The 25,348-nt window shown below is 43.4% G+C and overlaps 2 protein-coding genes across 2 annotated transcripts; one reads left to right on the forward strand and one right to left on the reverse strand.

Moving 5' to 3' along the window:
- Positions 1–705: 705 nt before the first annotated feature.
- On the reverse strand, positions 706–14,079 carry znf142 (zinc finger protein 142; the record flags this gene model as incomplete). Its single annotated transcript, XM_080752862.1, has 8 exons — positions 706–1,274; positions 3,317–3,422; positions 4,392–7,052; positions 7,436–7,651; positions 9,025–9,206; positions 11,346–12,170; positions 12,686–12,922; positions 13,587–14,079. The coding sequence occupies 8 exons, from the start codon at positions 14,077–14,079 to the stop codon at positions 706–708; spliced, it is 5,289 nt and encodes a 1,762-aa protein (XP_080608988.1).
- A 1,886-nt stretch (positions 14,080–15,965) lies between these two features.
- bcs1l (BC1 (ubiquinol-cytochrome c reductase) synthesis-like) lies at positions 15,966–25,261 on the forward strand (the record flags this gene model as incomplete). The annotated part of the gene is made up of 7 exons (XM_080753141.1): positions 15,966–17,062; positions 17,948–18,087; positions 19,611–19,805; positions 21,452–21,515; positions 22,181–22,353; positions 23,236–23,353; positions 25,009–25,261. The coding sequence occupies exons 1-7, from the start codon at positions 16,743–16,745 to the stop codon at positions 25,259–25,261; spliced, it is 1,263 nt and encodes a 420-aa protein (XP_080609267.1). The 5' UTR covers positions 15,966–16,742.
- Between the last annotated feature and the right edge of the window lie 87 nt (positions 25,262–25,348).

Here is a 25,348-nt window from a genome sequence, read left to right on the forward strand (position 1 = left end):
TAAAGAATGTGAACATGCATTGTCTCATACTTGAGTACATCATTTATATTGCAAAGTTCACATTGCTAGCATTAGATACAAAGCAGCAGCTATTCCTCACATAAGTCCAGGGACTAATACCGATATCTTTTACAAATTGGTACCATCAAGGCGACCAAACTTTTTATATTTTTGTCTTGATTCTTAACTTCTGACACTGACAATAAATTGCTGATGGACAAAACAAACTGGTCAACATCTTATTCACAACTACATCAAACTTTTCTCTAAAAGAAAAAGAAAACAGGCATTAAAAATATACCAGTGGACCCATGAAAAAAGGTTTGAGGCATCGCTTCTGTTAAGACACTGGTTCTCAAAGTGGGGTCCAGGTGCTCCCAGCTGGTCCCTGAGGATGTTCCAAGGGGTTCCCAGCTAAATTAGTTAATATAGCATTAAAAAAATAGACGGATCTAGTAGTTCACAATGCAATATCTGCACACACACACACACACACACACACACACACACACACACAAGATAGGGAAGAAAGGTTATAGCTGTTCAGAGTGTGGCAAAGTGTTTGGTCACATAAGACACATTACAGGCGAAAGAAAGAAGTTTCAATCACAATTTTGATCTGAATAGACACATGATGATACAATTACATACAGGTGAAAAAAACCTTAAATAACTAAAAACTAAATGTACAAGCTAACTGTTCATTTACTCTGCTGGGGCCTCACTGTCCGGTTCTCCCCCTCCCTGTGTGACCGTTTGGGTCTCCTCTTCCTCCTCCCCCAGTTCTTCCCTGGCCGGTGCCTTTCCGTCCGCTCTGTCCCGCTCCTCCTCCTCCTCCCCTTCCCCCCCACCCTGTGCTCCTCGCAGGGCCTCCTTCAAGGTCAAAGTGGCCGCCAGGGAGTCCCTGACCACCCCCAGCTCCGTCGACACTTCGGGGTGGCGCCTCTGCAGATGCTTGACCACCTGGAACTTCTGCTTGGCCGTGTAGGAGCAGTGGCGACAGCGGAAGGGCATCTGCTTGGTGTGCGAGAGGTAGTGGTGCCTGAGGCCCGCCGGCCAGCGGAAGGCCTTGCTGCAGAGGCCGCAGGCGTACTGCCGCTCGTCACTGTGCTGCCGCTGGTGGGTCTTCAGAACGAAGCTGGTCTTGAAGGCCTTGCCACATTTCTCGCACACGTAGGCGCGCACGTCGCTGTGTTGCGTGTTGCGGTGCACGCGGAGGGCGTCCGCTCTGTTGGTGCGGTAGTCGCACTCCTCACAGGCATACGGCTTCTCCCCTGTAGAATGAGGGTAAAATGTTTTTTCAGGTGGATGCTAAAGAGTAATTTCACCCAGAGTCACAACGCGCTTTACACGTTGAGAACTGAGCACACCCTATTGACCTAATCATGATGCAATAGCACCCGTTTTTCCTGGGGTCAATGGTTAACCACTAAAGCCCGGATCATAGTCGGGTGTAGTCTTTTCGAGTCTTTTTGAGTCATGAAACTACAACGTTACATCATTCCTCGCGGTGGAGAGCTTTCCACCGCGAGTCCCGACACATCTCTCTGTTTTTACTATCAGACAGACAGGCTCTACACCCCGTTCACTGATTGGTCGACCTGAACCGGTCTAGACGGGGTAAAGGACTTCACCGTGGGCCGTGACTATGATGGCCTGCACTTATTTTCTGACTTGAGGTGGAAAGCTTTCCACCTCAAATTTGCAGTGGATAGCTCTCCACCGTAGACTCTGATCCGGGCTTTATGCCCTATAACTTTGTCGTAGGCTAAAATAAATAAAAACAAAATCGGAAAGTTTCGAATATTTGTCAAAACAGGGACACAAGAGTTAATGTGGTTAGCAGATGCTATTACATCATGACTGGGGCATGAGGTAAACATATTTATTTGTATTAATACTTTTTGTCAATCAATTAATCAGCTATACATACTGTATTGTATATAGGCTACTATAGACTGACCACCCTGAATGCCTTTTGAAACACAGGTGTCCCTTAAAGGGATATTACACATTCAAAAAAACTTTTGGTCATTTTATCGTCTAATCAGGCTTTTATGAACACCCTGAACAGTTTTTAATTGGCTTCATTCAGTATTTAGATATTTGATGTAAATGTTATCAGGCCCTCCTCCTGCAGGACGCCTCCCAATACACACCCATTGTAATTCAAACACCCACGATTTCTTCTGGTGACTCATAATACGCTCCTAATACGTGAGCTGGCCATGTTTTTTTCTATAACGCTTTTCATTTATTTTTATATCTTTTGTTATTGTATTTAATTTTTTTTATTTTTCCAAAGACTTATTACAAATAAATTAAAAAGGTTATCGAAGTTATATTCAAGCCAAACAATCATACTGTGGAGCTTTTACACATTATATACTGCAGCCGAAACTTCGCTACAGCAACATGTCACGTGTGTTTCCTGTTCAAACCTGCTGCCGAGCTGATCACGCCAAGCTTTGGGAAAATGAAGTTGAACAAGAAATCTAATGGGTATACCACCTTCTGGGGTAAACCACCAACTTGGGACTACAGTTATGCACAAAGCCAATATAGGTCTTTTCCTCTAAAAGTTTGAGCGTTTGGCTTCAGAAGTCTTGTAATTATGCTTCAAAAGCTAAGCTGCTTAAAAGAAGTGGTCACCATTCAGTTGTTGTGGAGAACCTGCCACATGCCGTGCTGGCAACCTCCCTATGTGCTATGTTGAAACTTCACCTGTATTTAAACTGGCATGAAGGTAGACAGGCTATAGTAGTAACAGAATGTTCTGTTTTGGGCAAACTACGCCCTTAACACATTTACTGCCATTTAAATATGCCTTCTTTGGGATCTCCCTGCCATAAATCTCCATAGACTTCCATGTAATTTATAGTGCACAGATCATGCACGCCCATGCACAGATCATGCACCATGTTTGTGTTCACAGCTTTCAAACAAAAAAACAGATTGGAAATCCGTTCAGGCATTCTTGAGAAAATAGACATTATGTTTTACATGTTATGTAAGCAAAGATGGCTGCCCTGTATGAAAGATGTGGTTGTATGGGGGTGGAACATGCAAAATCGCGATTGAAATCATGTTTACTAGATTTAATGGGGTCCAAAAAAATGTTTAAAAAAAAAAAATCAAAGTAAAAGTCGATTAAAGTCGCTTGGCAGGGAAGTCCATAGTGAGATAGTTGATCTGAAAGTCGTTTGGCACTAAGTGAGAGTGCCATGCTCAAAGGCAAAAGATTTAAGATTTCCCAAGGAGTCTGCTTTTTGAAAATTTGGACTTCAAATATTGCTAATAATAGTATTGTTGATACCTGTATGCTTGGTCATGTGGTACTTTAGCTGGTTAGTCCACTTGCACTTGTAACCACACTCGGGACAAAGGTATCTCTTCTCCTCTTGGTGAACTCTCATGTGAAACTGTAGGGGCAACACATGTTATTATGACATGGAAGAACATGTTTAAACATGTATAACAAAAACGTTTATAGAAATGTATATTCATTTCCTGAAGAACAGAACAACCTCTGTCATTTATACGTATGTAGACAGTGAATATTCATTTTCATACTCAAATTGACAATGGATTAGACCACTGTTTTATTTTTTGCAGATTGTATTTGCCTGGAGAGTTCCGTCCTAATTTATGCATTATCAGTATGATACCAATTTGATTAGTCACAAAATAAGATGCCACTTCTGGAGGCCATCTGGACCTCTCCAGACTAACTCCCTAAAATATCGGGAGATCAATAGTCGTAAAAAAAAGAAAAACACTGTTGGCACTGTTGCTATTTGCTATCAGTAGGGATCTTTCTCTACCATTGTCTTACTATTAAAGCAAGATGTGGCTGCTGAGCAAGCCTTCAGCTACAAGAACTTCATCCAGTATTTTACAGACATCTTTGTTTACGAAAGAGCATGAAATTGTAGTGGCATGATTACAGTTGTATGACGTCTCCCATGAAGGTACCGTACAGCTCACCTTTAGGGCTGTCACGATTATGACATTTAACATGACGATTATTTGTCACTCAAATAATTGTGATTAATGATTTAATTGTGTTTTTGTCGTAGACAATTACATTTCTGTTTGGCTTTTAGGCTTTGAAGTTGCACATGGTAGATATGACAGATGACCTAAATATACAAAGAAATTACTGACATATTTGACAACTTTATTCACTGATAGTGGAAATAGCCGATCTACAAGCTCACAACGCGTGAGCTTGTAGATCGTCTATTTCCACTATTTTTGACTTTTTTTTTTTTAAATATATGAACATTTTTCAACATGGAAACGATTATGACAATTATGAAAAATAATCCTGATTATTAAAAAAAAACACGATTAGACGATTATGTAATAATTGTGACATCCCTACTCACCTTCAACCTGGAGGGATCGCTGCAGGTGTAACTGCACTGCTGGCAGCCGTAAGGCCTCTCCCCGGTGTGAATGCGAACGTGCCACGTGATCTTCTGCTTGGTCTGGGTGGAATACTCGCAGTCGGTGCACTTGTACACGCGCTTGCCCCCGTGTGAGCGGAGGTGCTGCTCAAGGACGAGCTGATGGCGACAGGCAAATTCACAGCTGCTGCACTTCAGTGGCTTGTCCCCCGCTGGTCCCTCTTCGTGCTCATCCAGAAGGTGCTGAGCCAACGCCTGCTTTGTTTTAGTGGCGAACGGACACGACTGGCACCGATGTGCCAGGTGGGTTCTCTGGTGCACCTCGAGGCCTTCCTTTGTGTCAAAGGTCGCCTCGCAGGCGGTGCACTTCAGAGGCTGGTGCTCGCTTTGCCCGTGGGCCTTCAGCGCTGCCTTGTTGCTACACGTGTAGCCACACTGCAGGCAGGAGAAACGCGGCTGGAGCTGGTGCGCGCGTTTGCAGTGGTTCCTCAGCGCGGCGTCTGAGCTGAATCGAGCCTCGCAGTCTGCGCACGCGTGCCGCAACTCCCCCGTGTGGCACCTGAGATTGTGGCGCCGCACGTCGTCCAGTATGTAGCCGCTGAAGTCGCAGAGCGAGCAGAAGTGGGACGGCTGCCTGTCATGGACCCGTGTCTTGTGTTGACGTAGTTTGGTCACCGTTCCGAAGCTCTTGCTGCACCTGTCGCAGCTGTGGCGGCCGATGCCAGTGTGGAGAGACTCGTGCTCTTCCAAGCGATAGCGTCGCGTGGTGCTGAAAGGGCAGTAGCGGCAGCCGTGGGGCTTCGCACCATTGTGACTCAGAGCAACATGCTGTGTCATGCACCGTTCTTGTTTACATGTAAAGTTGCAGTGCTTGCAGTGCAAACGTTTAGACTTTTTCCTCCCATGAACCAACGAAACATGATTGGTCAACGCTTGTTGAGATTTGGCCACAAATGCACACCACTGGCACTGGATCTCATCCGTTTTCAGGCACCCTCGCTTCTCATGGCTGTCAAATGCCCTTTTCTGATTACACCTGAATGGGCAGCGGGAGCAAGATAAGACTTTACCCCTTGGGGGAACTTTCATTGCACTTCCCTTGTCCACCGCTGAGTCCTTACCTGCAAGAAGAGGCTCAGTATCCTGCTGATTCTGCTTTTTCCCAGATAATTTCCTGCAGGACGAGCAATGGCGTTTAACAGTTGCAAGATTTACTGATGAAAAACTGCAGCTCTTGCATACAAATTTCCCATATGCTTTCGAGTAAACTGTCCTATTCCTCAACATATAACCTTTATCTTTATCAGAAAGCTTTTGTTGCTTCATAAACTTAACTTTCAACTTGGCTGTTGTCTGTTGTGAACTTGTTGGTTGACCAGAGACAGGTGCCTTCTGAACAGGACTTGGGCAGTTTGTTAACTGAGACGTACTGGCTTCCTCTCCCTGTTGAGTTGACCGCTGGTCTTCTGAAACGCCACCCACCGGGTTGTCTACAGCTGGTGGCTCAGTTGGTCCTGCGGGCGATCTTTCATCAGATTGTTTGGACCCATCCTGACTCACAAGAGTATCCTTTTCTACAGCCTGGCACACAGACGATTTTCCTAAAAATGCCCTGGCCTTTCTTGGACGAGATGGGCACTTCTTTAAGACGTGGGTATCAAGGCCTCTCCTCTGTTTGAACTGAGCCCCGCAGCCTCTGCATTTGTGCAGCACTGACCTCCTACGGCACATTGATTGGCAGTGGTTCTTCAGAGCAGTCTCCTTACGAGTGACGTACGAGCACTTATCACAGTGGTACACGTCTTCTTTCTGCACCACCAGCATTTGCACCCGTCCTTCCAAGATCATGGCATCTACTTGATCTCTGTCTTGCTTCCTCAAAGCTTTCAACTGACCCTCAGCCTTTAAACACCTGTTTTGAGTCTCGTCCACCTCGGATGTCCGAGTGTCGTTCTCCGGTCCACTTATGTCATTCAGACGAATATCATTCTCATAGGAATCACTTTGGGTACCGTCGACGCCTTCATCACAAGCAACACCATCTTCCTCTACAGTGGTTATGGCCATAGAAAGGCCGGTCCTCTGTTGTGGTGTGTCTGGCCTTGCATCGTTGAGAGTGGTTGTGCCGTTTCCTACCACGCAATGCACATCAGTGGTCTCATATTCAGTGTTCGATACAGTGGTCAAAACCAAAGTGCAATACTCCTCAGGACTGTCCATGGACGGGGCAGGAACCGAACCACTCCCCGCTGCCTCCTGAGGAAAGGCACCATAGACATCTACCATAGCCACGCCTCCTGAACTAGTGACGCTAGTCTGTTGATCGGTGAGTTGGTCTGCTGAGCCAACAACACAATGCTTCACTTGGTTTTCAGCAACTCCAACTTCGATGGTTTCTACACACTGCTCGTGCTCAGATCCCGGGGGCTTCAGGTAGAAATCTGGCATGAGTTCAATGGAGTTTCTCTCTTTCTCCTTGGCGGCGTAGGCCTCCTGCCACGCCGCGTCCCCGGGGACGTACCCGTGAGCTTTCCTCTTGTGCAGAAAGAGGCTGGTGCTGCTGAAGGAGGAGTAGCCGCAGAGGGCGCAGCGGAACTCCCTCAGCCGGGTGTGCTTGCAGTTCTCGTGGTTCCGCAGGGCCTGGCGGTAGGGATGGGACGATATGAAAATGTCATATCACGATTATTGTGACAAAAGATTTACGATATTATCAAAATCCATTATCCTGGGGTGGAACATTTGCCAAAAAATAGAAGATCTACAAGCTTGTGAGCTTGTAGATCTGCTGTTTTTTGGCATTTGATAGAGAGTGAAAATATATCAAGTATGTATATTATAAGTACCTTTTACAAATTATAGAGGGTTTAAATGGTACGGGATATGCAGCACGGCAAATAAAAGGTGAATTGATCCCAGCGCATGACGGAGGACCATATCACGATGTATTAAATCTCCACGATACGTTTATTGTGAGTGTTTTTTATCACGATAAACAATAATATCGCTTATCGTCCCATCCCTACCTGGCGGTAGCACGTGCTGTACGAACAGTACTTGCACTGATGGGCGACGGGCTGCCGTCGCTCTCCAGAATGCTTGGCCAACATGTGATTCCGCAGCTCGTATTTGCGCTTGCAGGCGTAGGCGCAGATCTCACACATGAGAGATTTGGTCTGGTGCCGCAGCTTGTGGCTGTTCAGCTGGTCCATTCGGTGACAGCGGTAGGGGCACTGGTCACACTGATACCTTAAGGACGAAACAGAAGGTGGTGGTATCAACAACACTACTCTAGAAACAGTTCATCGCATTAGCAGATTGTTGAGCTCAGCAATGTCATTAGAGCATGCAGATTCGTAACAAATCAATTGTTTGCTTTTGAATGTGTATAAGCTTCCGTAGCTTCCTCACAAGGACAATACTGGAAACCAATTATTAACAATGCATCGACTAAACTTTCATCGAAACCTTATATCCCCATATTTCATCTTTTAATGTTTTTTTCCATAATTTAACACCCTATTTTATATTTCAGTAGCAATATGTGTTTGCTATTTTTTAAATATTCTGAAAATCTTTGCCTGTAATGCCCATGCCCAAAATAAGGACGCCAGGTTTGAAATGTCAGTGGGTTTTTATACATGTTTAACCAATTAAACGTATTAACAAGAGTTTGTGACTAAATAATAACATTGGATCCATTGGAACACAGATCAAAGTTTTGTGGGTTCAGATAAATTATTTTGAACACATTTTATGGTATTTATTTTTCTTTATTTGTTACACTATCGTGTAAAACATGAAGAAATAAAAATTACCATTATCAATTACCAATTTTTTGTTTAGGGTTAGGGTTACTGCAGATGCTACTAAACAAAAAAGTAAGCAATTTACCCCGAGTGAGAGGACATTATGCTCTGATAATGTCCTGTGTGAGGGGGTGATCGGACGAGGCGAAGCCGAGTCCGATAACACCCTCACACAGGACATTATCAGAGCATAATGTCCGACCCCGAGTGGTAAATAGCTTTTCTACCACTTTTTTCCGTATACATGAAAGAAAACACATAGTTGTAACTTGCAAGGATATTAAGTTACAATCATTATTGCCTATAAAACTTCCGCGACGACAGCAAATAGTTCCACAAACAACATCTTCTACTCACCACCAGATGACGCCAACTCCATGCAGAGAAAGATGTCTAGCATACAGCTAAGCTAACGTCAGTTAGAAGGACCGTTCCGGCCGTAAATAGAGGCTGTTCGCTTCCAGAAAGGCATAGGTTCAGAGAAAAGGGGCTTTAAAGTTGGCGGATTGCATTGGATCCAAATAAATCGGCGACGTCGTACGCACGTTAGTAAACATAGGACCGCTACGACCGTCATATGTTGGTTGGGGGAAAGGTGTTCCGACTACCTCCTGAAGTCCCCGGATGTACACTGAGGCGCATTGATCTCGTCCTCACACAACTGCGGCGGTTGTTCTGCCATAACCTTCGGAATTTAGCCAATCAGAATCCAGTATTTGAACATGTGACTAGAAAAAGTGGTAGAAGTGTATATCTATTGTGTTATCTATTTTATATGAAGTGTTACGTAATGCTTCATAGAACACCTGCCTGAGATCCCCAGCATGTTTGCGCATGTGCACGCTCAGGTAGTGTTTCCATTTGGTGACGTAGCCACACTCGGAGCACATGAAGTTCTTGTCGTCGGAGTGGGTGAGCATGTGCTTGGAGAGGTACGACTCATCCCTGCACCTGAAGTCACACTGGCCACACTTGTGGGGTTTCTCGCCTTTATAAGAATAAAACACATGTTAAAGGAAAAATATGCAAGCTTGTGTGTACACAAAACCATTCCCCCCTCCCCCTCCCCTCTATGACAGGCATCAAACAGGTAGTTGTCTTTGATGCTTTCATTGATTAGAGAGATCACTAACGAGGACTTGACACTTTTATGGCCCAATCAATTACCTTAGTGCACAACCTCTTAACACCTTTGAAGTTCAAAGGGAGCAATTAAGAGCTCTGGCTGAGCTCCCCCTGACAAAAACGTCCCTCCACTGTTTCTGTTGACATTTAATGTCAACATAAAGAGTGGAACAGAACAGAAATACAGCCAGGTGACGTGTCTTTCTGCAAGGAAACACAAATGTATAAACATATATATTTTTTTAATAGTCTTATAATTCCTTTAAGCCTCAGTTATACTTAGTTGCATGCCGGTGTCATGCTCAGTAAATAGCAAATGTACAAGCTCACAACGTGCCACGACTCACGAATGACACGCACATGTACAACTCATTGCGGTATAGCTCAGGGGTAGAGAAACCGTTATTAGAGCATGAAGGGTTCCCGAAGGGTTCCCAGTTCGAATCCGGGCTCCCCCTGAGTTAATGTCGAAGAGTCCTTGGGCAAGACTCTGAACCCCTAATTGCTCCCGGTGAGTAGGTTGGTGCCTTGCATGGTTTCCTCCGCCACCGGTGTATGAATGTGTGGGTGAATGTAATGCACAATCTATGTAAAGCGCTTTGGATAAAAGCGCTATATAAATGCACCATTTACCATTTATTTCCCTCGGTCAGTTCCCCTAAGTCGTCTCTGCTTAGCATCTCCTATGTCAATGGTTCTCAACCTGTGGGTTGGGATCCCCAGAGGGGTCCCCAAATTATTTTGGGGGGTCCCAAGATGATTACCTTAACATGCAACATTGTTTTCTCAGTAAACAGTAAAATCATGATAAAATATCACAATTTTTTTCTACTCAGTTTGGGTCTCATAGGAGAGCTGTGGGTGGGTCAAATCCTTCTACCGGTGACATCATCAATGGGAAATGCAAGCTAATAGAAACTGCAGGCTTTCTATTCCTGAAAAAGTTGCAATGTTAAAGTGGAAGCCGTTCTCGTGATAATAAAAATCTAAATATTTTTTTTCAAAAATATTATTTAAAAATGTTTTTGTCAAACGATGATGTCACCGGTAGAAGGATTTGACAGCATGAATAGAAAAAATTGTGCTATTTTATTATGAACATTAGTGAGGACCTATAATATGACTACAGGTTGAAAAGTGGTGAACTACTCCTTTAAGTGTATAGAGGGTATATGCACATTTCTAAAGTGACAATTTAAGGACTTTTTAATACAAAAGAATGACAAATTAAACATTGGCCAAATTGTCAAATATTAGATGCAGAAATTGTGAAAATAGCAGATTTACATGCTCACAACGCCTCGCGACGCCTTTTATGTTATACAAAATGTAATGCCTCAACTCTTAAGCCCTTTGCACACAGGACAGTTGCGTTTTTTTCGTTTGCGGCATGAATAAAACGCATTGGATTTGGTGTGCAAGGCTGTGCGGAATCGGCGCTGCGGATCCAAAAAGGAGTCATAAAAGGAGTGATGAGTTTTTTACTGCATGCGACAAGAGACGCACGAATCGAACTGGGTTAGATCGAGAAAAAAACGCACGGCGGCAGCCACTCGTCGCACGGCTAATTCGGAGCCGGTGTGCATGAGGTCATAGAGAATCATTGTTTTCTTTTAAAAAAATTATATTGTCCGTTTTATCCGTGCGGTTAAACGCGCCTGTGTGCAAAGGGCTTTAGTGCTCGTCAGGTTAATTGGGGATCCCCAGTTCAAATATGATTATTTGGGGGGTTGCGGCATGAAAAGGTTGAGGACCACTGTCCTATGTTGCCTCGCTCTTAGCTTTTGTTGGTCTCAAGAATACCTTAAAAAGGTTTGCACTGATAGCTGACTAACTAGTGCTAGTATGTGATCACAACGTTCTCCATTTTATTTAGGTCCTATTGTAAATAATCATCCCCTCTCTCTGCTCTTGACATCCTGTCTCTCTACACTATCCTATCTAAATAAAGTAAAAATACCTGAACCCCCCCCCAATAACAAAATAAATGTCCTATGCTTACCACTGTGCATTGTCATGTGGCGTCTCAAACCACGCTTGTGTGCAGTCACATAGCTGCACTGTGGACAGCGGTGGGTTTTCTCGTTAGCGTGCAGGTGTCCAACGTGCTGCTCAAACACCACAGGATTAAACGTGGCGAAGGGGCAGAAGTCACAGCGAAGCTCCTCGCTCCCCGGGTGGCCTTGTCGTTGGTGCTGGAGGAAGGCGGTCTTGTTGGAGCAGGAGAAATCACAGCGCGAGCAGCGGTAGGCCAGATGCGTCCGACGATGGTCCTCCATGTCCTTCTCGTCTCGGAAGACGGCGTTGCAGGCACGATGGCGGCATCCCACGGCTTTGACCCCATGGGTTTCGGTTGTATGTGTTAATAGCACCTTTTGTGAGGAACTCTGGAAGGCGCAGCCCTCTTGGAAACAGGTTACAAGCTTCTGATCCAGTAAGAGATTGTGCGTCTTCATGTGGGCCTTGAGGGCTCTGCTTCGGTGAAAGCTCTGCCCGCACGTCGGACACGGGTAGACAGGAGAGCCCGCGTCACCCCCCGCCTCGTCGGCATGTACGCTGGCAAGATGGCGGCGGACTGCGTTCTGTTCCACGGCTGAGTACTCGCATAGATGACAGCGGTGGATTTTCTCCCCCGCCTCACGGAGCATATGTATGCGTAGCTTGCTCTTGCTGGTGAAGTATCGCTGGCAGGTGGAGCACTGGAGGCTGGGGTCCGGGAAATGCAGGTGGAGGTGCTCCCGCAGGTGGGAGCGCATCTTGAAGCAGCGGCGACACTTGGGGCAGGTGTGGGTGCGATAGACGTGCTCCGACCCCTCTGCAAGGTAATCTGCAGTGTAGAGGCAAATAAGTACATGCAAAACTGATTTTGAATGGGTCAACACAAACCGTTATTACAATGTATAAATAAAATAAAATTAGATATGTAGACTTTGTTGTTGTCAGTCACTTTTAGTAGGAGCTACAGTTTTTGCCCACTTCCGTTTGTTTGCCTGTCATTTAGAAGGTATATATTGCGCCGTTATCACCGTATTTTCAATAACCTGTCCAGGTGGAAAAGACTGGTCATGGGCCAAGAATTAACCTTTCACAGCGAATGGTCAAAAGGGGACGTGACAGTTTGTTTGTTGTGTTGTCAACGTCCAGAGGCCACTGAGTGTAGGTGCCTTGTGTCGTTCATAATAAGCAAAAAGCTTCAAACATTTTCAAATGAAGAAAACTGAGCTACAAGCTAAATGCTCTTCACGACTATTCGATTAATCGAAAAAGTAACCGATAGAATATTGCTAAGAAGATAATCGACTAAAACTCTTATCACTGATAACGACCATCATCAATACCTACCCTTGGAGGGTGTCACGTCGGCTTCATTGGTAACTGCAGAGAGTTCATTGTTGTCCACCTGCTTCTTTCTCCTCCTTTTGGTACTGTGACCTTGGTTCTCAGCCTTCCCCAGGTACTCGTCTTGTAAGGATGACGTCACATAGAGTGGGTTAGGTTTCTGTTTTCTTTTGGGCCTCTCTGAGATTACAGGTTGGCTGCTTCCATCAAGGCCTGCTGTTGTGGAAGGCATCTCTTCACCTGAGAATAAATGGGTGAAAATATCTTGGTCATTGGCATTGTAACAGTATAGTCATCAACTCGTGGCCAGAAGGATGGATGTGTGGGGGTGCGTGATGTTAAAGCCAGGGTTAGGTTTGTAATTTAGCAGGAGAAACTGGTTAAGGCTATTATCTCATAGTTATCTGAGCTGCCTTATTGATTGTGCTTCATCACAAAACATTGCTGCTCGAATTTTAAGCAGAACTTAAAAAAAGAAAGTCTGTAACTCCAGTCCTGCTGTGTGCATTGCACTGGCTCCCTGACTCTTCCCCATTAGGTCCCATTATAGTTTTTGTTTTTTTTAAATATAGCACGTGCATGTCGCATCAGAATGTGTGTCATGTCGTAGTTCGTACACCTGAAAATGCCCTCTTATCAACTACTGTAGGTCTTATTCTAACAGTAAGTGGCTCAAGAGCAGAATGATTTTCCTTCTATGACTATAAACAGTGGAATGCTTTAACCGTACAACACGATAAAAACACAGACTGTGTCGTTTTTAAAAAGCTTAACACACATTGTGTGTGTGTGCGTGCATGCATACGTGCGTGCGTGCGTGCGTGTGTTAATCCACACACATTGTGGATTAAAGACAATCCACAGATCTTTTGGGAGGTTGTGTCATTAGCTACAGCCATCCTACCTTGAGGAGCAGTGGGTGGACGCCGACGGTTGTGCTCCACATAGTGCTCAGTGAGCTGTTTTGCGTTGAGAGAAACAAACTGACAGCGAGGGCAGTGGAACGGCATGTGCTTCCGCCAGTGGCTCTCCATCTCGCCTCGTGTGCTGAACGCCACTCTGCAGGATGGCAGGGTGCACGGGAAAAGGGTGAGGCTGTGCGCGGACATCAAGTGGGCCTGGTACTCCTGGCGATCTGTGCTGCTGAACGGGCAGTCCTGGGCTTCGCAGGGGAACGGACCTCGGGGTTCGAGGTCTCCATCGTGGCTCCGAAAGTGTCGCTTCAGTGCACACGGCTTAGGAAATGTCTCATTGCATGAAGGGCACTTGTAGTTACCCAGCTGTCCTTTAACGGGCTTTGAGGATTTTGTCGGGCAAAGATGAGAAGCAAATGTGCCAATGTCCAAGAAGTCTTTCCCACATTTTTCACAGAGATGGCGTTCCTCTCTCTGCTGCATTGTGCCTGTTGAAAAAGTACATAATGAAAAATTTGAGATCTATACCAGTATTTCTCAACCTGGGGGGTCCCCAGATGATTAACTTAACGTGCAACATTGTTTTCTTACTCAACAGTAACAACCCAACATAAAGTGTAAGTGTGTAGAGGGTGTCTGCACATTTCTAAAGTGACAATTTAAGGACTTTTTAATACCTCTAAAATCACAAATTAAACATTGGCCAAAATGTCAAATATTAGAGGCAGAAATTGTGAAAATAGCTGATCTACATGCTCACAACACTTCGTAGATCGGCTATTTTCACAATAGAACCATGTTATTCAAAATGTAATGCCTCAACTCTTAGTGTTCGTCAGGATGGGGGTCCCCAGTTAATGATTATTTTGATGGTTGCGGCCTGAAAAGGTTGCTCAAAATGGGTCCCCAGCTAAATTGGTTAATATATAGTGGGTCTATTTTAACCACTTGAACCATATTTTATACTTTAGCTATTCAAAAATACAAGATATACAAGCCTGTAGCTTGTAGATCTGCTATTTTTGAAAGATCTTGAAAATCGTTTAATTTATATATACAGTATTTTAACGCAAACATTTTCAACACAAATCTTTGCTTCAGAAAGCATGTTTTTTTATCATTTAAAAAAAATCACAGAATAAAGAATACAAATATGCAATATCAAACAGATGTATATCAGAAGCCATGTAATAGCACAGTTTTTTTTCTGCACACTATTTTAGAGATTCAGTTCATTCATGGATGTATGTAAGAAACACACACATTAGTGTATTTATTACTGTGTTATAGTAATACACCTGTCACACAAAGTGGGGCCCGTGCCCCGTGGAACCCCAGGGGTCCTTGAGGGAGTTCCAGGGTTAGCTATAGCTAGGAACCAAAAGGACGCTTATATGGCTCTGTAACTCTTGAGAGCGCATAAATGGAACCAAAAGAACCATTTGCACACTCTAAAAAAACATTCATTCATTTTAAGATGATAGAGATAAAAAGAGATATAGATGCAATTAAATGGGGGTCCGTAGCCTATAATAATGCATGTCAAACGAGGGGTCCTTGAAATTGAAATGGATGAGAATACTGCTAGAGATGTAAAAATCTTCTCTTATGGGGGGTCCCTGGCATATCTTTTCAAATGGGGGTCCGCGGGCTAATAAGTGTCAATCTGGGGGTCCTTGACATGAAAAGGTGTGAGAACCACTGTAGTACTACATGATATAGTAGTGTGATTGTGATATAGTATATCACACTGTGTAAATACAGTAGCCATCATGCATTACAAACAGAATCTCGACCTACTACACGAGCTTCCTCGGCTCTTTCTACCAGATAAACAGCACATCAAGATAATTATGTCACTTGTAATGCCCGGCTGGCACATCCACCTTTCATTGCGTTACAGTTAATAGCTGGTTAACTACCATTGACAATTTTAACTAGATTCAGATTTATAGTGGCAACGTTTCACCGACTTTTGCTATTATTTATTTACGATTCATTCACTTCTACGGCGTCGCCATTAGCTTCTTGATAGCTTCTTGTTTTGTTTTTTTCATTCGCAAAACGTTTCTCTTCAGTTCAGTTCATTTAGCTTAATAAGGGGTCTCTTACCGTCTTTGCAGTGAGCAGTTAAAAGACACACTGTTTATGCTGATACAACGCCCATATCGGCTCCTTATAATATTTGTAAAACCAACCAAACCGCGCAATAAATAATGTTTAGAAATATTATCCCAGGAGGGAGGCACTAGGAACAAAACATATTGGTAGCAAAAAGAACGGCCCGGGAGACTTTTATCCGAACACCGGAAGTATAACAGAAGCAACAGTCAAGCTGAAGGAAGGCATGTTTTTGAGCAGAGGTCGCTGAATGCAATGTAGTGTATGTTTTTACCCTGTTTACTAGTAAAGAAACAGCCAACCTGTGTAGTAAAATGGCCTTGATAGCCTAAGATATCGGTAGGCATATAAAACGGCACATGTTTCCATTGAGGGCGTTTGGGAAACAAGTGAAGACTGACAAGAACATGATGTTTTCATGGGCTGTGTTCAGCTTGCAGGTTTCGCAGACAGCCTACATCTGAAGGACTGAGCATCATCCATTCTTCATCACCCACACGCCTTCGTATGAGAGTGCCTTCTGTTTTGAGCTGTTACTGTATATGAGCTCTGTTTTGAGCTCTTGTTTTCATGTGTAGGACATTATAGCTTCTAGTGGCATATTTACAGGACATCTACATTAGCTTCTGGATGCATTTGTAGGACATTATAGCTTCTAGTTGCATTTGTAGGACATCTATATAGCTTCTGGTTGCATTTGTAAGACATTGCATGCATAGCTTCTGGTTGCATTTGTATAGGACATTGCATGCATAGCTTCTGGTTGCATTTGTAAGATATTGCATGCATAGCTTCTGGTTGCATTTGTAGGACATCTACATAGCTTCTGGTTCTGTTTGTAGGACATCTACATAGCTTCTGGTTGCATTTGTAGGACATCTACATAGCTTCTGGTTCTGTTTGTAGGACATCTATAGCTTCTGGGTCCATCTGTAGGGCATCTATTCTACACATAGCTTCTCATTCTATTTATAGGACATCTACAGTACATAGGGTAGCTTCTGATCCCATTCCACACACACACAATGGGCCTGTCGGATATTCTGGACGCACTGAAGGACAACCCATACTTCGGGGCCGGGTTTGGACTTGTTGGTGTCGGCACAGCGATGGCCGTGGCGCGGAAGTCAGCCCAGGTGGGGATGATCTTCTTCAGGAGGAACTATATGATCACCCTGGAGGTCACCAGCAGGGACAAGAGCTATCACTGGCTCCTCAGCTGGATCACGAAGCATGCTCGTCACACCCAGCACCTCAGCGTGCAGACCTCGTACCTGCAGCACGAGAGTGGACGGGTGCACACCCAGTTCGAATTCCACCCCAGCCCCGGAAACCACATCATCTGGTACTGACAGTGTTTCTCAACCAGGGGGGTCCCCAAATAATTTTTGGGGGGGTCGCCAGATTAATGTGAAACACTGTTTTCTCTCTCTCAACAGTAAACAAACCAACATAAAGTTTAAGTGTATAGAGGCTATCTGCACATTTCTAAAGTGACAATTTAAGGACCTCTAAAATCTCAAATTAAACATTGGCCAAATTGTCAAATATTAGTGGCAGAAATTATGAAAATACCCGATAGCCGATCTACATGCTCCCAAATGCCTCGCAATGCAAGGCATTGTGAGCATGTAGATCGGCTATTTTCACGATAGAAAGTATGTTCTACAAAATGTAATGCCTCAATTCTTAGAGCTCGTCAGGGTGGGGGGGTCCCCAGTTAAAATATGATTATTTTGGGGGTCGCGGCCTGAAAAGGTTGAGGACCACTGATCTGGTAGGAGGAGGACTCCTCGATATAAATGTACACTCTGAGAGTGTACAAATGGAACCAAATGGACTGAGAGTTACAAACCTTTGTAAAGGTCCGTATTCTCCGTAAGGGCTGAGACTTTTTACTGTGCAGTCAATGTTACTTAACCCCATAAAGTACAGGCCTGGCTGCGACCTTCCATATTCCTAAATGATTATGTCATGGACTGACTAAGTGTAGCCTAATATACATAGCGCCTTATCGGCAAATCTTTATCAACATTACACTACCCTCAATAAGATGAAGCAAATGAAAGTTACTTTGCCACTGGGTTAGTGAGGGACATGATATCACACGCAAGTAGCCCTCTCCTTCACATAACCTTGAGACTAATGTCACAAACTTTGTGTTTTGACACTGCTACCTTACATTGTGAAACGGTTATAGAACAGTAACTTACTCACTTCATGTCCACAGGTATGGGAGGAAGTGGATCAGAGTGGAGAGGACCAGAGAGAAGCAGATGGTGGATCTAAGCACAGGAACACCCTTTGAGTCTGTTCAGTTCACTGCTCTCGGCAGGGACAGACAGATTTTCTTTAACATCCTGCAAGAAGGTACTTATTTATTTAGAATACCAGAAGAGTCACTGGAAAGAAACTCGCCTGGGCTGTTGGTTTATGCCTTTTGATTGATTGATTGAAGTATTTATTAGAAGTTTTGGATAGGAAATGGTACAGTACAGTTCACGGATACAATGTCAACTAAAAGGAAACTTGGTTAAGGCAAGGCTTATTTATTATTTTCCATTGAGATCCTTAATATCCTTATATACCTCTGTAATCTTTGCCTAAATGGTTAAACCTAACCCTATTCCTAACCTTAACCTCAGAAAGATATGCGTAATCCTAAAGTTATTTCTAACCTTATTCTCAGTAAAACAAATACCCGAATAAAAATCTCAGCGAGTTTCTTTCCGGCGACTCTACCGGCTACCTTTCTTTCTGGTCACCGAACACTAGCCAGAGCCAGTAATATTGACGGCTTTCTTTGATCTGAGTTTTGCATACGTAAATACTTTCTATCAGATATATTTTCTATCACAGTTTTTAAATGCCAGCTGCTTGTAGACCGGCTATTTTCAAATAGCTGATGTATGTATAGGCGAATCCGGGTGTCGCTCTCCATTCCGACATGTCGCTACTCCGAAATTGACTTCTTATTGTAGGAGTGGCGACACTTCCATAGGGGTTAAGTTTAGGGTAAGGGTTAGAGATAGGGTTAGTGTCGGAATGGAGACATGTCGGAAAGGAGACATGTCGGAGTGGCGGGGTGTAACCGGCGAATCCACTAAGCGCTGCCCTTAGTTGCGGCCTCGCGGCGCCAAGCGGTGCCGATTGACACTGCTCTTGTGATTGCCGCTCTGTGGATTCGTGTAGTGCTCATGTGGCCTATAGTCGCTTCTTTTCATAGACCTGGCAGCTTATTTCTCTGGCAACACTCTGGAAACACTTTTAAACCCATTTAAAACGGGTACCCATTATTGTGTATTATTATTTTATGCTTTGACTATTGAAAAATAGCAGATATACAAGCTCACAGCGCGGCACCGAGTGCCGCGCTGCGAGCTTGTAGATCTGCTATTTTTGAAAAATCGTGAAAATTTTAATTTTGACCCGATTCTATAAGTGTCTTTTGAATCCTTCTAAGATTTTTGGAAAAAACCTATGTTTCTATGTCAGCAATCTGGCCGGCCATCGTCAAAGAAAAGCTCCTTTTCACTTAACTGGAGCTCAGTTAGTCTGTTCTTGAGCGACTACTATGTCAGTGGTTCTCAAACCTTTTCATGTGAATGACCCCCAAAATGATATTTATTTGGCCACGGACACCCATCTCAAAATATTTCGTTCCAGGGACCCCCCAGAAGCAAAATTTTAGTTACAAACGTTCGCTTTAAAAAATACATATATTCAAAGATTTGCACACACTTTCACAACTTTTTCAAAAATAGCAGATCTACAAGCTCGCAGTGCGGCACTCGGTGCCGCGCTGTGAGCTTGTATATCTGCTATTTTTCAATAGTTAAAGCATTCAATAATTCTAGGCCTAAATGGGTTAATGATCTGTCACGGTTTTGCAGCACGGGAGCTGGCCCTGAAGCAGACAGAGGGACGTACGGTGATGTACACGGCCATGGGGGCCGAGTGGAGGCCCTTTGGCTTTCCCCGGCGCCGCCGGCCCCTCAGCTCAGTGGTGCTGGAGGGGGGCGTGGCCGAGAGGCTCGTCGACGACGTGAAGGAGTTCATCGACAACCCCAAGTGGTACCAGGATAGAGGTACTGTACCATGGGTTTTGTCGTAGAGTTTATGTTATCATGATTGATTAAGTAACGTCAATAACAGTAGTAGATATTATATTATCATGATTGATTATGAGTGACGTTAGTAAGAGTAGATTATGCTGTATCAAGGATGGAATTGTCGTAGAGTTTATGTTATCATGATTGATTAAGTAACGTCAATAACAGTAGTAGATATTATATTATCATGATTGATTATGAGTGACGTTAGTAAGAGTAGATTATGCTGTATCATGCATTGAAGACAACATGATGTACTGTACTGTAAGATGTTTTCCTAGGTTGATAGAGATTGTTTATGTTACAGCTTGTCCTTGCAATGCCAGTATAACTAGGGTTTGATTTCCTTTGCTTAGGCAGAATCTCGGTACCACAGGCCTGTGGTACACAATCACTTGTACTATCCATTGTTATTAAACCACCACCACCTTATGCCTGTGCTTCTGACACTTCTTTATTTACGTCTTACTGACAGAATGTGAATTCCACCACAGTTAGAACACCGAGTAGGACTGTCACGATTATGACATTTTACATGACGATTAATTGTCACTCAAATAATTGCGATTAACGATTTAATTGTTTTTGTCGTTGACAATTACATTTCTGTTTGGCTTGTAGGCTTTGAAGTTGCACATGGCAGATATGACACATAACCTAAATATACAAAGAAATTACTGACATATTTGCCAACTTTATACTTAAAAAAGAACAATTGATAGTGGAAATAGCCGATCTACAAGCTCACAACTTGAGCTTGTAGATTTGCTATTTCCACAGTTTTTTTACTTTAATAAAATATGTATGAACATTTTTCAACATGGAAACGATTTTGAAAAATAATCGCGATTATGTCAGACAGACCTAACCCCAAGTGGTACACAGATAGAGGTACTGTAACATGGGTTAGACTCTAACCGTTAGAACACCAAGTGGTTCCTAAACCTTATAGCTCAAGGCCCAAATGTGAAATCAGATGTTTTGCCCAGGTCCCAAACTAGACTAAACTTCAGATCTGCTATTTTCACTACCTCTGTAACTTTTGATTTAGTGGATTTTTTAAATTTCTATTTTATTCATGAAATAATTTTGAATTTTTCATGGTCCCAAAATAGGAAACACAAAATAAAGGGATATTCACTCAAGACCCACGAAAATGGATCCGCAACCCATCTTAAGCCCCTATCAGAGTCTGCGGTGAAGAGCCTACCACTGCAAATTTTAGGTGTAAAGCTATCCACCTAAAGCGAGAAAATAAGTGGAGGCCATCATAGTCACGGTGAAGTCCTAACACTGTGACTGACTGGTCTAGATCGACCAATCAGTGAACGGGGTGAAGAGCCTATCTGTCTGATAGTAAAAACAGAGAGATGTGTCGGGACTCGCGGTGGAAAGCTCTTCACCGCGAGTAATGAGTAACGTTGTAGTTTTATGAATCAAAAAGACTACACCGCGGTGGATAGCTCTTCACCGCGGTACCGACTCTGATAGGGGCTTTACTGGTTATTACTACTACTACTACTACTACTACTACTACTACTACTACTATTTACTAAATAGTAGCACCTAAATAGTATTTAGGTTACTGTGTGATTGACTACCACTACCACCTGTGTACACAGGGATCCCCTACAGAAGAGGATATCTGCTTTATGGACCCCCAGGTTGTGGAAAGAGCAGCTTTATGTGAGTTTCATTTGGACTCCTCAAGATTTAATGTAAGGGCTCGGGAACAAGAACATAGACCATTACTAGATGGGTCAGGTCAAGTGAAATGTAATCAGTGTCTTTTTTTTCAGTTGCAGTGTCTGTTTGATTGTGCAGACAGGTAAACTTGAAAAAACAGACAAATTATTTTGTCAATGTTGTAAATATATTTAATTCCAGCACAGCAGAGTTATTGAACTATAATTGGGGGAGAAAGAAAACATTTTAGCTAAGTACATTTTAAATATGGTTAAAGAGACTGAAACTGTATTGCTGTGTTTACAAAATAATAGATACAGTGTCCTTAGTTTTATTCTCTCAGTATCCAATATTTAGCTTTTACAAAATGGCGGATAGAAAATTACTACAAGCTCAACAGCGCGTCTTGTAGATGGGCAATGTTTCTGAGCTTTTTGAATCTTGCCCGCATATTACAATAAAAAACTTAACACTAGAACTAATAAAAACTGAAATAAAACAAAGCTTCCAACGACTGTAAAAAACAAAAAAACTAATTAAAAGTAACTGAAATTGAAAAAATGAAGTAAAAAAAGAAAAAGCTGAAATATAAAAATAAATGAAATGTTAATGTAATAATCTCTCACGTTTGACTATTTCTCCTTCCCCATGTCTGCGTACTTCAGAACTGCACTGGCAGGTGAGCTGGGCTACAGTATTTGCCTGATGAGTCTGAGTGACCGTACCCTGTCGGACGACCGCCTCAACCACCTCCTGAGCGTGGCGCCGCAGCAGAGCATCGTACTGCTGGAGGATGTGGACGCGGCCTTCGTGAGCCGAGACCTCGCCCCCGCAGCACGTAGGTCACAAAGCAGGGAGATGTTTATTTCTATTCCTATAGAACAGGCAGGGTTCCCACGGTCATGAAATTCCTGGAAATATTTTGAAATTAGAAAAATATTTTTCCAGTACTGGAAAAGTTTTGGAATTGATCAAGGGTCCTGGAAGGTCCTGGAAGAATAGCTATGCATTGTCTTTGGTTATTGATTTTGTTAATACCTCTGAAATGGCAGATTAAACATTGGCCAAATTGTCAAATATTAGAGGCAGAAATTGTGAAAATAGCAGATCTACATGCATGTAGATCTGCTATTTTCACAATAAAATGTTATACAAAATTCCTCAACTCTTAGTGCTCTTCAGGATGCCGGGGTCCCCAGTTCAAATATGATTATTTTGTGGGTCACGGCCAGAAAAGGTTGAGAACCACTGCCATACACTACCTGTCTTTGGGCATTGCGTATAGGAGTAAGCGACTAAGAGGAGTAAGAGACTCGTTATTGCGCTGAATGACTGGAAATCTAGTTAATTATTCTGGGAAAGTTTGGGAAAAGTTGTGGAAATTCTTTGGTAAAAATGTGTGGGAACCGTGTTTGATGCTATTTTGATATGTTGTTTTGTTTCTTTTTTGTTGTGTTTTAACATGTTTTGCTTGTTCTTAAAAATGTTCTTTTGGTCTTTGGAAATGTGCTATATCAGTGGTTCTCAAAAGTGGATTCCAGGAACTGTGTGGGTTCCTTTATGGGGGTCTAAATTGACCCATACAAGTCTGTAACTCTAACAGCATACACATGGGTTCCATTTGTATGCTGTCAGAGTTAAAGGAAGACCAGTAGAGTGTGAGAAACACTGTGCTATATACAGTAGATAAAGTTTGATTTGATTTGTGCGTTCCCCTCAGACCCCCGGGCCTACGAGGGAATGGGACGGCTCACCTTCAGCGGTCTGCTCAATGCTCTGGATGGAGTGGCATCGTCTGAGGCCAGGATAGTCTTCATGACCACCAACTTCATCGACAGGTAAACCCTAAAGAAGAGCTCACACACATGAAGGACACAATGCCTGTTAACTCATTCGTAGTTTACGGCCGTAAAGCCCGTTAATTTCTCTATGTCTTTCACTGCCGGCTTCTCCTACCTGTTAACGTGGGCGCTCGTCCAGTTCCCATCGTGCGTGATCGGACACTGCTTATGCATCGTGTGTTCGCGTATTCCATCAGCTTCTCAAATCCGTTGAAACCTTTTCAATTGATCAATAAGTTCTCCATCTGTAAGCCGCGGAGTGCAGACAGAAAGTTAACGGGCCAAAATAGAGGACGGACTTCCGCTTCCGGTTCAGGGACTCCAATGTTAAAGTTGTCCGCTCAATAATGTGTCCGTGTAGAAACCGATCACGGAGCATTAGTTCCGGCCTATTTTAGTTCGGTTCGATAAAAAAATGTTTTTTAATTCATTTTTATTACATTTACGGGCTCTACGGGCATGGCAGAGAAGGGGTACAAAGGGGTATTTTGATGGCAGAGTTTGAGTTAAACCCATTAAGACATGGAAAGCAACCGTGTCAGTTGAGTTTAATCATCAATTATTTTATGCTTTAACTATTAAAAAATAAAAGATTTTACAAGCTCACAGTGCGAGCTCAAACTTTTTCATGTCAAGGACAGACAAAATTACATGTATTTGGCCGCGGATCCCCATCTCAAAAAATTACAAATGTTCGCTTTTAAAAAGATATATTCAAAGATTTACAAAAAAAAACATGATTTAAAGAAAATAGCAGATCTACAAGCTTGCAGCTCTGTGCCACACTGTGTGCTTGTATATCTGCTATGGTCACCAGCACTTTCGCCTAAAACATATTCGCCTAAACGCATTTGGTCCTTTCGCCTGGCATTTTCGCGGTGGAGGAGAATCGTTTCACCTACCTGTCTGAGCCATTTCTCCTACCCTCAGTTCTGCTGTCAGACTGTCCATGTTTGCATATTATCCTTTTGTAATTTAAATTTGGAATGGAATTTAAATAACGGGACTGAGTTACTAGGGCCCAAGGTGGAGGGCCTTAATTATTTTATACTTTAGCTATTGAAAAATAGCACCTGCGAGCTTGTAGATCTGCTATTTTTCAAAAGTCGTGAAAATTTGTGCAAATCTTTGAATATGTGTATTTTTTTAAGCAAACATTTGTAACTCAAATGATGTTTCTGGGCGGTCCCTGGAACTAAATATTTTGAGATGGGGGTCCGTGGCCAAATACTTGCAAAAATGTTCAAGATTTTTCAAAAATAGTGCCATGTTATGAGCTTGTATATCTGCTATTTTTCAATAGTTAAAGCACAAAATAATGCGTTCCCAGTCTAAATGGGTTAAACCCCCTCCCCCTATGAAGAACATTCATGGGTGAATCCTTGTACCCAGAGCCCAGAATTTGGTGAGGACACCCCTGCATCTATCTGTGTGTATTGGGCAGAATTGCTATCAGCTGGGGCGCTTCAGCAAGCAGGTAACGTCAAGCAGCTGCATGTGTCAAGTTAGACAAAGTCAACCCTTGACTTCCGGAAGAGCCCACGGCCACGACTCTCTTGTTATGTCTTCCTCTTAGCTGTCTCGCTTTCTTACTAAAGAGAAAAGGGCCTTTGCCTTACAATACTTGTTTTCTTCACTGAATGTCTGCCTAGGCTGGATGCGGCTCTGATCCGACCGGGCCGCGTGGACCTGAAGCAGTACGTGGGCCACTGCAGCCACTGGCAGCTCACCCAGATGTTCAGGAGGTTCTACCCCGACCAGCCCCCGTCAGAAGCGGAGCGCTTCGCTAAGTCTGCGTTGGCCGCCCACTGTGAGATCAGCGCAGCCCAGGTCCAAGGATACTTCATGCTGTACAAAATGGACCCTACGGGATCTATAGACAATGTGTGCACGATTAAGGAATGAGCACTAGTTCGGAGGCAACTTTGTGAACTCTTTTACAATTCTCCAGTCACGGTTGTGCTATCCGTGAAGCCAAAAATAGCTCTTTTG

The sequence above is a fragment of the Nannobrachium achirus genome (assembly GCF_963921795.1).
Source record: "Nannobrachium achirus genome assembly, chromosome: 22".
Lineage (NCBI taxonomy): Eukaryota > Metazoa > Chordata > Actinopteri > Myctophiformes > Myctophidae > Nannobrachium > Nannobrachium achirus.